Below are 12,529 nucleotides of genomic sequence, written 5' to 3'. Positions count from 1 at the left end.
AATGGTCATTACCCCATAACAGCTTTCTGGTCAGCACACTGTTAAACTGTCATATCGCCCACTTGAGCCATAGTAAAACATAGACATTACTTGGCACATCAGTTGTCCTCTCAGCTATAACTGACAGCAACTGATTTCTTTCAATTCTGACAAAATGTTGTCAGAACTCGAAGCAATCACTGTCAGAAGAAAATGGTGAGCTTCTGAGAGGAACTGATGGCAAGGTGACTATGTAATGTTCATTTGAAGTTACCTCATGTGTTTATTTTAAATAATTTTACTCAGTACAGGTTCCCTTTAAGGCTCTACTGTATGGTTTCTGCCATAATTTTTGTTTAAAGAATGATTTTCAAGTTCTGGTGTTCTGTTCCCTTTGATCAGACAAACATTTGGCTATATGTCTTGTTACACAAATTTGCGAACTTTAACTTCATGTCAATGAGTTGGCATATGCTTCTAAAGTATTTGCAATTAAGTTAATGGAAAATGCTGTCTGTTGTACCCACCCAGGGTAATATGATCCACTGCTCAGCATCTGTTTATGCCTGAATGTTTGCCACAGAGCCACTGCCAACCCTTTTCTTACCATACTGAGTCTGGCCTCCCCGGCAAAGGAAGAAATAGACAGTCATGGTAATAGACTGTCTCTGCCAGTGGCATAAGATAAATGATCACCCTCTGTGACTGTCCCAGGATTCCACTACAGTAAGTCTAGGCAGCAGACAGGATCAGCCAGCTTAAAGTTATGATGGGCCCTGTGGGAGTCTGTGTTAAGGGGAGGGGGGGGGGGGGTGCTGCTAAGGCCAGATGATACATACACAGCTCAAGACATTTACATTCTGTACAAACTTTAGATTTTATCTTATCTAAGAGACTTGTAATAGAAGCAATGGCGGTAATGAACAATCTCAAGACCAAACTTTTGCTATTATTCAAATGTCCACAAATCAGGGCATTTAGAAACAGCTGAAGCGCTTACCAGCATTGCTAAGATTCAATGACGTTATTTCTCCTTGTAAAATCCATTGGCAGCCAAACCATTTGACACAGACAGATGAAGGTCAGTGCAGAGGGATCAACAGCCGTTTCATGTTATATCATAATGCTTCATCAGGACAACGATCCAACCCCTTTGGCCACTCTCAAATAGTAAAGAAAGGTAATTACCTACTCGTTTACCATAGCCAACGCCCCTTCCACTGGTCAGCGTCACCTAGGACCACTTCACGATTTAACCCTGCTACAATTTGAGGTGGAGCCAAAGATTAGACCAAATAGCATGTCATAGGAACCTAACCAATACTCACCTTTCGTTGTCAACTTTATTTCAGTGTTTAAGGGTGCCTGCTGCTATTCCTTTCAGTTGATTACAGTGTTATCGGATCTGGCACCTGCAGGTAAGACTTAGTGGGTGCCCAAACCTAGCCCGCACTTTGATAGTTTTCATACAATCCAGAAGGACGTCTATCCATAAGTCCGAAACACTTTGAGTTAATCTGCTGGTAATCTGTTTACAACAGCATAGGAGCCAATCAGCTTCAAAAGGGTGATTGGGTTTGGTGGTAAATTTTCTTTGCGTTGGTGGGGGAGTAGCACTGAAAAATCAACAACCTTTGTTTTGTATCAAGCAGTACAAGGCTACCAGCAGTGGTTTACTTGATTTAAACTCCAAATTTTTGCTGAAATCTGATCAAGATTGTGTGGGAAAAGGTGGTACATTGATCACTGTGAACCATTTTTTCTCTTACTAGGCAGTGACCAATCAGTTGCTATATCAAAATGTTTAAAACATTCGGGATGCGGTGGTGGACCAGCCAACCCAAAACAGACACAGGTACTGTCGATTCAAGTAATAAATAATTTATTTATATACTCCAAAGACAAGTTGCAACGCGTTTCACGGGCAAAATCCCGCTTCCTCAGGCAATAAACAACTGGAGTGATACACAGCACGGAGTCCAAAATACGCTTGGCACCTCTGTGAAGAGATCTCAGAGGTGCCAAGCGTATTTTGGACTCCGTGCTGTGTATCACTCCAGTTGTTTATTGCCTGAGGAAGCGGGATTTTGCCCGTGAAACGCGTTGCAACTTGTCTTTGGAGTATATAAATAAATTATTTATTACTTGAATCGACAGTGCCTGTGTCTGTTTTGGGTTGGCTGGTCCACCACCGCATCCCGAATGCTTTAAACATTTTAATGACTTTTATCCTACTGGCGCCTCTGTACAGCTCTACACAACAAGAATCCACCCTTGGTGGAAGGGTGGTACACCCTCTTTTTTTCCTCTATCCACAGAGAGCGACGTCTTAATCCTGAGTGGGGACAGGCTTGGTCTCCCCACCTGCCTTTTCAGTGGTTGCCTTGGAGGTAACCCTGGTTTGTAAGTACAATACTTACGTTTCATCATTATCATTCGCACTCCTCCAATACAAACTACACTATATTGGGCTCTCGGTTTTCTACCTTTTATAGTTGCTATATCAGGCTTTAATAGACTTGTGAATTTACTGGTTTAATTATTATCGCCACGAGTGCAGATATGTTGTGTATTGCAGGATTCCCATGTTAGAAATTGCCTCATTTGTAGTGGAGCTGCTGCAGATTGATATTTATAGTCCTGGCTTGACATGCAAGTGGGGGCATCATGGTTGGTTGGAGGCTGTAGGCTGGTGGCAAATTTATTGCTGAGTATTGCATTTTCTTTTTGTAGGAACCACTGCACACCGATGTTGGGAGTTACTACAGTACAATTTGGAGGACATGCTGATGAAATGTTGTCTAGGGCAGGGTTTCTCAACACTTGGTACGCGTACCCCTGGGGGTACGTAAGACCACTGCCAGGGGTACGCACATTTACTGAGCCAATCCATCTTCACAGAGGGGCACAGCGTTTTTTTTTTTTTCACTTGCCCGCCATCCCCGCAGCCTCAGACCTCCGATCAGCGCTGCCTGCCGTCCCCGCTGCCTCCCTCTTAAGGCAGCAATGATCATTACACTTCAGATCAACGTGAAAGTGAAGGCGCATGGTACTCGCACACAGTACTGCAATGCCGAAGTGACGTCATTAGTCACTTCACGCATTTGAAGTACAGCCGCGCGAGTACCATGCACCTTCACTTACCCATTGAAATGTAATGATCATAGATTCTGTAACAGGGAGGCAGCGGGTACGGCAGGCAGCGCTGATCGGAGGTCTGAGGCTGCGATGGGAAGGCAGCGGGGATGGTTGGCACTGGACAGCGCTGATCTGAGGTCTGTAACAGGGATGAGGGGCGCTTATACTGCGGGGACCACTTACTACCTAAACTGATGGGGCAGCACTTACTCCGTGAACTGGGGGGGGGGCTGCTTATAATGGGGTCACTACTGACTACTTAAACTAGTGGGGCTGTCTGTACCTGGGGAGAGGGGCTGTCTATGCTGGGGGCACCACTCACTTTCTAAACTTGGGAGGTTGCCTACACTGGGGGCACCACTCACTGCGTAGACTGTGGGGCTACTTATACTAGGGACACTTAAACCGGAGGGGCTCTTGTACTAGGGGAACATCTCTCACTTCCTTTATTGGTGGAGGGCTACTCATGGGGGGAAACCTCTCACTTCCTGCAGGGGGGGCTACTTATAGGTGCTATATTGGCCAGATAAGCCTCTGCGGGGGAAGCCGGGGGGCACAAAAGGTGACATGAGGGGAGCTGGGGGGACAAGAGATGAGGTGAAAGGTAGGGAACAAGAGATGATGGCAGGAAGCTGGGGGACACGGGAAGCCAGGGGCACAAAAGTTGAGATGGGAGACGAGATGACATGTACGGGAACAAGAGATAACACAGGGGGGGGGCACCCTCACCAGTCCCTCACCACCCATCACCCTGTGCCAGCCTCAGCCAGCACCCTCACCAGTCCCTCACCACCCATCACCCTGTACCAGCCTAAGCCAGCACCCTCACCTGTCTCTCCCACCCTTCACCCTCTGCCAGCCTCAGCCAGCACCCTCACCTGTCTCTCCCACCCTTCACCCTCTGCCAGTCACAGCAAGCACCCTCACCTGTACCTCACTGCCCATCACCCTCTGCCAGCCTCAGCGAGCACCCTCCCCAGTTTCTCCCCACCCAATACCCTCATCTACCTCTGCTCATCCTGCACCCTCAGTCAGCCTCACCCTGCACCCTCATTCTCCGAGTGTGTGTGTGCGCGCACACACTCGCCGGGGGTACTTTGTAGAGATGGAGTAGCAATAAGGGGTACTTGGTTTAAAAAAAGTTGAGAAAGTTGAGAAACACTGGTCTAGGGGACATACTGCTTAGTTATGTTATTTGGGGATATACCTGTTATTTGGAGATATATGCCTAATTAGGTATTTTGGGGACATACTGCCTAATTATGTTATTTGAAGGACATACTTGTCTAATTATGCTGTTTGAGGTCATACTGCTTAATAATAGTATTTCTGGGTCATTCTGTCTAATGGTGGCATTTGCGGGACACGCCACCTAATTAAGTTTTGTTTCCTAATTATGTAGCATAATGCATCATATTATGAAATCTGTATTGCAGATCTATCTAACAATGAAGAAGGACCTGGGAGCATTTTACTTTTCTGAAAAGCTTGTTGAAGATATTCTGATCCTTGGAAAGGAAGCAATTCTGGCATTCTGGGAGACACTCTACGATCTACAGATAGATTATCTACGTCCTAACTTGTTCACACTCAAGGATGAAATCAATAAATTAGGTAAAGATAGCATAGGCTAAGTTGCTGATGCTGAATTGTATAATCATCATAAATGTACTGTACATTTATAATGGGAATGTGTCTTCGGTCCTATTAAACAATGCTAGGATACTAAACCATAGGTGGGTAATAAATTCTCCACTGTCGAGTCCTGACCACATTTTTATTTTTGAAAAACACAGGAAGTGAATGCTCACTCCAAGACAGCAACTTGCCTTTTACATTGTCAGCTAATAAAAAGATGCAAATACATGCAATCTGCAGTACCAAATCTAGCAAGAGCTGAAACGGATGGCCCCTGACAGGAGCACCGCGTGCAGGTATCCCTCTGCATCCACCTGTACTGCCCTTTTGGTGTTGCGCGTGGAATGGTGGTCCCAGGCAATGGCAGAGATTTTGTGATTTAAATCTTACTTTTGCAGCTCCAGCAAGTGTAGGGAGGGGAACTTGGAGAGGGATACATGCACACCGTGCCCCCTGATGGTCACACAGCCTACGACTGTGTGACTGAACTCACTCTCTCCTGTGTATGGCTGTCCATTTCAGCTTTTGTTAGATTTGGTACTGCAGACACAGGTTTGCATCTTTTTATTGGCTGACAGGCTGTTTGTGGATCAATTTAAAAAGCAAGTTGCTGTCTTGAAGTAAGCATTTGCTTCCTGTGTTCTGTATTTTTGATTCTGTGGCAGCTGCAGGTGGTTCCCCTGGTGGTGGGAGCACTGGGGTTCACCTGTATTGCCCTTTTGTTTTTGCATTTGGAGTGGGTGTCCCAGGCAGTGGCAGAGGCCCCTGCTTCTCATGTGCTTTAGTGTCTTGACATTTTTATTTTTGCAAATAGAGATGCTATCCAGTAGCTCTGATAAATCCAGATAGGCTTTCAAAGGTATATGGCCTTTTTAAATAAACATTTTTAAATAGTATACATGAGCATAAGTACCTTAACTGCTCTGTGCCAAGATGATATGAAAAGGAGTTGTTTTCTGACTGTAAATTTTTTCTTTCTTTTCTCTATACTCACCATCCTTCATATCTAATTGGACTTTGTTTTGTAGGTATCTTCCCAAATCAGTTCAATTCAAAAATACTTTATTGTCAGGATCAAATACATCTAGCATTGCCAAAGCAATACAGAGTAATGCATGAGATGTGATGGTTGTTGGATTTTAGAAGTGGGGAGGGTATAGAAGGTATTCAGTCCACAGGAGTGGGAAGGGTATGGGCGCAGTATAAGCAGAGACGGCCCTAGGTTTCACAGCGCCCTGAGCGAAAACTGATTTTTGTGCACCCCCCCCCCCCTCCCGCTTCATCCTCTTCCCACGCACGTATACACACACAGGCCCATATGCAATTCCCCTTTTCTCCTGAGATATCTCCTAGGAAAGTGGTTCCCAACCTTTTTGACGTTGTGACACATCACGCCAAATGCTCAGATCTCTGTGACACGTCACGTATGTATAATAGAAGAAATACTATTAATAGCCACGAAAGGATAGAAGGAGTGCATTATCCTGAATACACTTAAAAATGAAGGAATGAAGGCTAGAACCTTTCAGGAATATTAAGAAAAACAATCAGTGGGACAGTTAGCCGCCTCCCCCCCATTTAGAATAATAGCACAGCACTGACAATTTGCACCATGCGTTATAGCCGCAGTTATCCCCCCCCCCCCCAAACGCCCTCAGACTCAGTATAGGTAGGTAACCAGGTATAGGTGCCTCCAGTATAGGATCTCATGTATAGGTGCCCTCAATATAGGTTTCCAAGCATAGTCGCCCTCAGTATAGGAAGTCAGTTGAAGGTCTCCATCCCCCCATAGGTAGCCAGGCGTAGGTGCCTCCAGTATAGGTAGCCAGGTGTTGGAGCCCTCAGTAAAGGTAGACAGCTATAGGTGCACCCAATATAGGAAATCAGGTGTAGGTGCCCTCAGTATAGGCAACCAGCTATAGGCGCCCCCTTGAAAGCCGGCGCCCTGAGCGACCGCTCCGGTCGCTCATATCAAAGGCCGGCTATGAGTATAAGGTGTATACAGTTAATGGAGTATCATGCTCCTCTCTGTTGGTGGTAGGCAGTGACATATTAGGAGCTATTTGCACCATTGTTTCCTCTTCCCTAGTAGGATGTAGAATTTCCTCTCCTCATCTATGGAGGTGAATATGGGATGTGGGTGGAGAGTCCCTGGAAGTGGGCAGTCCTCACAGGTGCATATTTGTTGCAGTGTAGCAGGACATGGGCCTCATCCTTCTGTGGCCCCTACTTACACTTTCTGCACAGTGTCTCCTCCTGGGGCTTCCATGTCTGTCTGTGCTGCCCTGAGTCCATCTCCAGACTGTAGGTGCTCAGATGGAATCTGTTACATATTTATGCATCACTATAATGGCTAAATGGATTAAAGCAAACCTGAACTGAAAATTAAAAGTCAAAATAAACATACACACGTCATACTTACCTTCTGCATACTTGCATCAATTAGAAGTGGTTCAGTGAGGCTGGCATATGTTTCATACAAAAAAAGCACCAATTGCTATAAATTTCGAAAAATACAAAAAAATCTATTTTTATTAAAAAGACACCGAGCAGTGCAGAAACTATGGAAAGATGCATATGATTTTAAAGCTCTCTTTCTCCTCTTTCCAATGATATATAAACCGCCGCCCTACGCCTTTTAGTTTTCGCTATTTTCGCGATTGAAATTGCCACGGCCGTGATTTTCGATCGCAAAAATAGAGAAAACTGAAAATCGTAGGGCCGCGGTTTCGGTGTCACCAGAAAGAGGAGAAAAAGAGCTTTAAAATGATATCCATCTTTCCATAGTTACATTGTATTACACAAGGCGACTTTTTCTCAAAGTCAGCAGCTCCATTCAGCAGAAAAAGTCGCCATGTGTAATACAATGTAACTATGGAAAGATGGATATCATTTTAAAGCTCTCTTTCTCCTCTTTCTGGTGACACCTAAACCGCGGCCCTACGCCTTTTAGTTTTCTCTATTTTCGTGATCGAAATCGCGGCCGCAGCAATTTCAATCGCGAATATAACAAAAACTAAAAGGCGTAGGGCGGAGGTTTATATATTATTGGAAAGAGAGCTTTAAAATGATATGCATCTTTCCATAGTTTCTGCACTGCTCAGTGTCCCTTTAAACGGCTCAAATATTAAAAAGGTACAATAAAAGCGCATGGGATGGCCACCCCGCCACACACGCAGCTTACAACCCACTCACAGGTGCACCGCACAGACACTCATGGGATAACAATAGATTAAAGTTTTTAGGATTAAATCCTACTGGTTAGTATGGTTAGATGGTTGTTAGTTCCAAATAGTAATTGCAGCAACAATGGAGAAAGCCAGCAATAAAGATCTCTTTGCATGCACTTGGCATAACAAAGCATTAACCACTTGACGCAAGAAGCAATAGCAAGCTTCTAAGGTACTTCAGGGACCAAAGCCAGATCGCCACAACAGTTCCAGGCCAGCTATCCAAGCTGTTAAGCAGAGAGTGGACAGGATCACCCCACACATCACATTGGCAAAACAGTTCCACAAAATCAAAAGTGCTTTAGCATATATGGCACAGTGTGCACAAGTGCTTGTCTCACCCAAACCTCAGTTGGTTCTATAGCAGATGATCAGCTTTAGTTGCTGCATATGTCTGTGTCGCCTGGATCACAACGTCCACCCACATATGGCTGATGAGTGTAGCACAGTGTGCGGCTGTATCAGCTGGAAAGATGCTCATGCAGGCCCGATGATAGCATTTTCCTGCACAGGTACTCACAGCAGATGGCAGGAGTGTGGAGTGGCATCTTGGTGCAGCACTATGATGTGGCAGCATGGCGGCCCATGTGGATGAGCGGCTCCCTACTGCAGTTTCGCCGCCTTCCTCAGGGGGACGTGGTGCACAGTGTCTCCTCCTGGGGCTTCCATGTCTCTGTGCTGCCCTGAGTCCATCTCCAGACTGTAGGTTCCTTAGATGGAATCTGTTACACATTTATGCATTACTATAATGGCTAAATGGATTAAAGCAAACCTGAACTGAAAATTGAAAGTCAAAATAAACATACACACGTCATACTTACCTCCTGCATAGTCTACTCATTAATCTTTCTCCTCTCCTGCTTCCTGTTTGTCCACTGTAAACAATGGATCCATTTTAAAAATTGCAATGACACTGCAACAGCTTCCAGGTCAGCACACTGTTACACTGTAATATTGCCCACGTGAGCCATAGGGAAACATGGACATTACCTTGAACATTAGTTATCCCTTCAGTTATAACTGGCAGCAACTGATATATAACTGACAGCACCTGATATATTTTAGTTCTGACAAAATCTTGTCAGAACTGGAAGGAATAGTGGTTAGAAGAAAATGGTGAGCTTCTGAGAGGAACTGATGGCAAGGTAACCATGTAATATTCATTTGCAGGTACATCATGTGTTTATTTCAAATAATTTCATTTGGTCCAGGTTTCTTTTAAATAGATTGATGCATGCATTTAGTAAGACAGTTTCTGCAGTGCATTACAGAGTTCAACCCCTTTCCAAAAGCCTTTTCAAGGTGTGTAAAATGTATGAAAAGCAGGACGTAATTATTTGCTCATCATATAAGCACTTCATTTAAAAATAGTGTAAAGGAAAAAAAAATGTTTAGAACTGAGAAATACTTAGATTTTTTTGAAGATTGGGTGTCAACAAAGACATGCTTTGAGCAGCATTAACCTGATCAACCTAAGCTCAGCCCTACAGAAGGCAGTGGTATTTCTTGATCTTGATTTCTTTTTCGCCAGCGTTCTAATAAGGTACTTGATTAAAGTGAACCAGAGACGAAGCACCCTTGTGTATTTTACCATAGAAATCAGTGGGAACATTAGAGAAAACATTTACCATGCTCTCTGTTCCATCCTCACTGCTAAAAGTGTCTGTTATCTAGCTGAGATAAGAATCCCGGACTGAGCATTGATTCTGGCTTTGCTATAATGACTCAGCTATAATGATTCCTGAGCAAAGCCAGCAGGGGGCAGGCTTGGACTTGAAGACAGCAAAGAACACAGTCTCAGCTATAATTATTCTGTAGCAAAGCCAGACCGACTGCTTAGTCGGGATTCTTATCTTAGAGGTGATAACAGGCAAATTAAACAGAGAACAATGTAACAAAGAGCAGATTAGGTGTTTACTGTCATGTTCCCACTGATTTATAAGGTAAAATACATGAGGTTGCTTCATCTCTGGTTCTCTTTAATAATGAAATGTCCATGCCTGACTGACTGTTGACTTTCTTACCCAAAACAAGCTGCTTTTTGATTGCATGCATGTGTGCTGCCCCTTTTGAGTGCATAGTTCTGTACTAACACACTCACAATGGTTGTTGCTTGAAGGGATCAGGACTCAATCCCTTGGGCAACAGTTCAAGGGCCGAGTGCTGTACAGGAATCTTGTTGTGGTAGAGGATGATGGTGCAGTGCATGACAGAGCGGGAGGGGTAAAGAGGGGAACAATGCGCTTGATGGTCACTGCTGCTTAGAGATCTGGTGTTATTGATCTTAAAGGTGCTCATTAACAGTACAATCTTCCAAATGATTAACTATACAATCGATCGGTTTGGGTGCTATTAGTGTTGTCAATCGAGGAGGAATGATTATTCTATCAATAGTTCCGTCGATCCAAATTTCAGAATGATTGTTTTAGTCTGATCGGGTTGATTTTCATTTTCCCCTCCTTCGATTGGCCCAAATGATCATTTCCGACTGATCACAACAATTAGATTGGACCATCAATCATTTGAGAGATTGGATTGTTAATGGGCACCTTTAAATAAGTTCAGGGAACCCCTGTATACTTGCTTTATTTTCAACCAAGGCAGAATGGCCTCCTCACAACTTTTGTCTGTAGGCAACTTAAAGGGAACCAGAGACGAAGCACTCGCATGTATTTACCATATATATCAGTGGGAACATTAGAGAAAACACCTACCCTGCTCTCTGTTTCATTACTTACTATTCAGATTGCTTCTTACCAGTCCTGATAAATTCCCCGACTGAGCATTCAGTCTGGTTTGTTTAGGAATCATTATAGCTGAGTCTGTCTTCTGTGCTGTCTTTTCAAGCCCAAGCCTGCCCCCTTGTGGCTCTGCTCAGGAATCATTATAGCTGAGTCATTATAGCAAAGCCAGACTGAATGCTCAGTCGGGGATTTTATCTGGGCTGATAAGAAGCAATTTGAACAGTAAATAATGAAACAGAATGCATTGTAGGGGTTTTATCTAATGTTCCCACTGATATATATGGTAAAATACATGAGGATGCTTTGTCTCTGGCTCACTTTAAGGTTTGACTTAAAAAAATATATATGGTATTTGATGTATGTCTGCATCTGGAGATGCCCATTAGCAAATAGCATGGATGGTGCCATATAAATTATTGATTATGTTTTGCTTTTTATCTGTTATCTTCATTGGTTTAGGTGATAATCTGATCCCAACGATTTTATTGGACCGCAATGGGCACCCTCTGACTGCAGGGCTGAAAGGTACTTTTTGAAAACTGTTGTGAAAAGAGTGGTATAAGCATTAAAGTACAACTGCGCAGAGGCGTAGCTTGGGGAGGACAAGATGAGCCATATGTCCCCGGGTCGCAGCAATGTGTGTGTGTGTGTGTGTGGGGGGGGGGGGGGGGTTGCTCAGCGTGGCTCTGTGTTTTTTTTCCCTTCGTTTTCCCTCTACTTTGTAGTGATGTTCGTGATGTCACAGCTGCACCATGTGTGGTGCTCTGTTAAGGCGTCTGCCGGGAACTCAAGGAAAGTCAGATGTGTTTGTGGGGGCGGTTAGTGGCTATAGGGATTTTCTACACATGAATGAGCCCCCCTCCCCCCCCACACACACACACACACACACATTTCAAATGGTGCATTTTGCTGATATCCTGCTGTGAGCCAAGCCAAATTAAAAGAATGACAAGGGGCCAGTTAGGCTGGGATCAAGCAGTGCGGGTGCTGCTGTGCGTATGACTACCATTTGGAGACCTTCCAGGAGACCTGGAGTACCTGGCCCTTGTGTGACATCAGCCCTTCAATCAGCTGCTCCAAAAGTTTCACCTCCAGGTATGTGCATGCATGTGTGCTGGCCCTAACAACTGTTCCATCACCTGGCCCACTACGTATCGAATGCCCCATCACCTGTCTCCTATACCTTGCCCTTAATCCTAACAACTGCAATCAGCTCCCTATCAACTGCTCCACCGCCTATCTCCTATAGCCTGCCTGTCTCCCTAACAACTGCCACACTTCTTATCAACTGCCTCAGTCACCTGTCTCCTATAGCTTGCCCTGTGCCCTATCAACTGTCCTTATCACTGCCTCTTCCCCTGCTACCTGACCCATCACTGCTTTTTCCTCTGTTAGATACACGGTCACTGCCTCTTCCCCAGTTACCTTCCCCTTCACTGCCTCTTACCCCGTCAATTGCCCCGTCACTGCCTCTTACTCTTACCCTCCAATCCCCTCCCCCCCCTGCTCCTCCTTGGTCTACGGTAGGATTGTGGGTTTCACTGAGGAACAGTTAGTAACATAACAATATACTCTGTAAAGCACTGTGAAAGATGTCAGCGCTATACAGTATAAATGCACAAGAAGATGTTTGGACATTAGACAATGACTATGGTAGTGGATTACATTGTGACCTCCTCTGAGGACAGTCAGTGACATTACTATGTACTCTACAAAGTGCTGTAGATGGTGTCAGTGCTATTTAAATACATCATAATAATAATATGGTAGGACATTAGACTATGAATATGGTAGGGTATA

The 12,529-nt window shown here is 44.5% G+C and overlaps 1 protein-coding gene across 1 annotated transcript in view; it reads left to right on the top strand.

Moving 5' to 3' along the window:
• The window catches only part of LOC137532687 (NACHT, LRR and PYD domains-containing protein 6-like), a 91,608-nt gene that overhangs the window by 32,534 nt on the left and 46,545 nt on the right, over nt 1–12,529 (top strand). The window contains exons 4-5 of the mRNA XM_068253502.1: nt 4,554–4,731; nt 11,189–11,254. Of these exons, the coding sequence (XP_068109603.1) occupies nt 4,554–4,731; nt 11,189–11,254 (244 nt within the window). The remainder of the gene's footprint in view (nt 1–4,553; nt 4,732–11,188; nt 11,255–12,529) is intronic.

The sequence above is a fragment of the Hyperolius riggenbachi genome, chromosome 9 (assembly GCF_040937935.1).
Source record: "Hyperolius riggenbachi isolate aHypRig1 chromosome 9, aHypRig1.pri, whole genome shotgun sequence".
In the NCBI taxonomy this organism is placed as follows: Eukaryota; Metazoa; Chordata; class Amphibia; order Anura; family Hyperoliidae; genus Hyperolius; species Hyperolius riggenbachi.
This window is presented reverse-complemented; position numbering and strand designations above follow the sequence as displayed.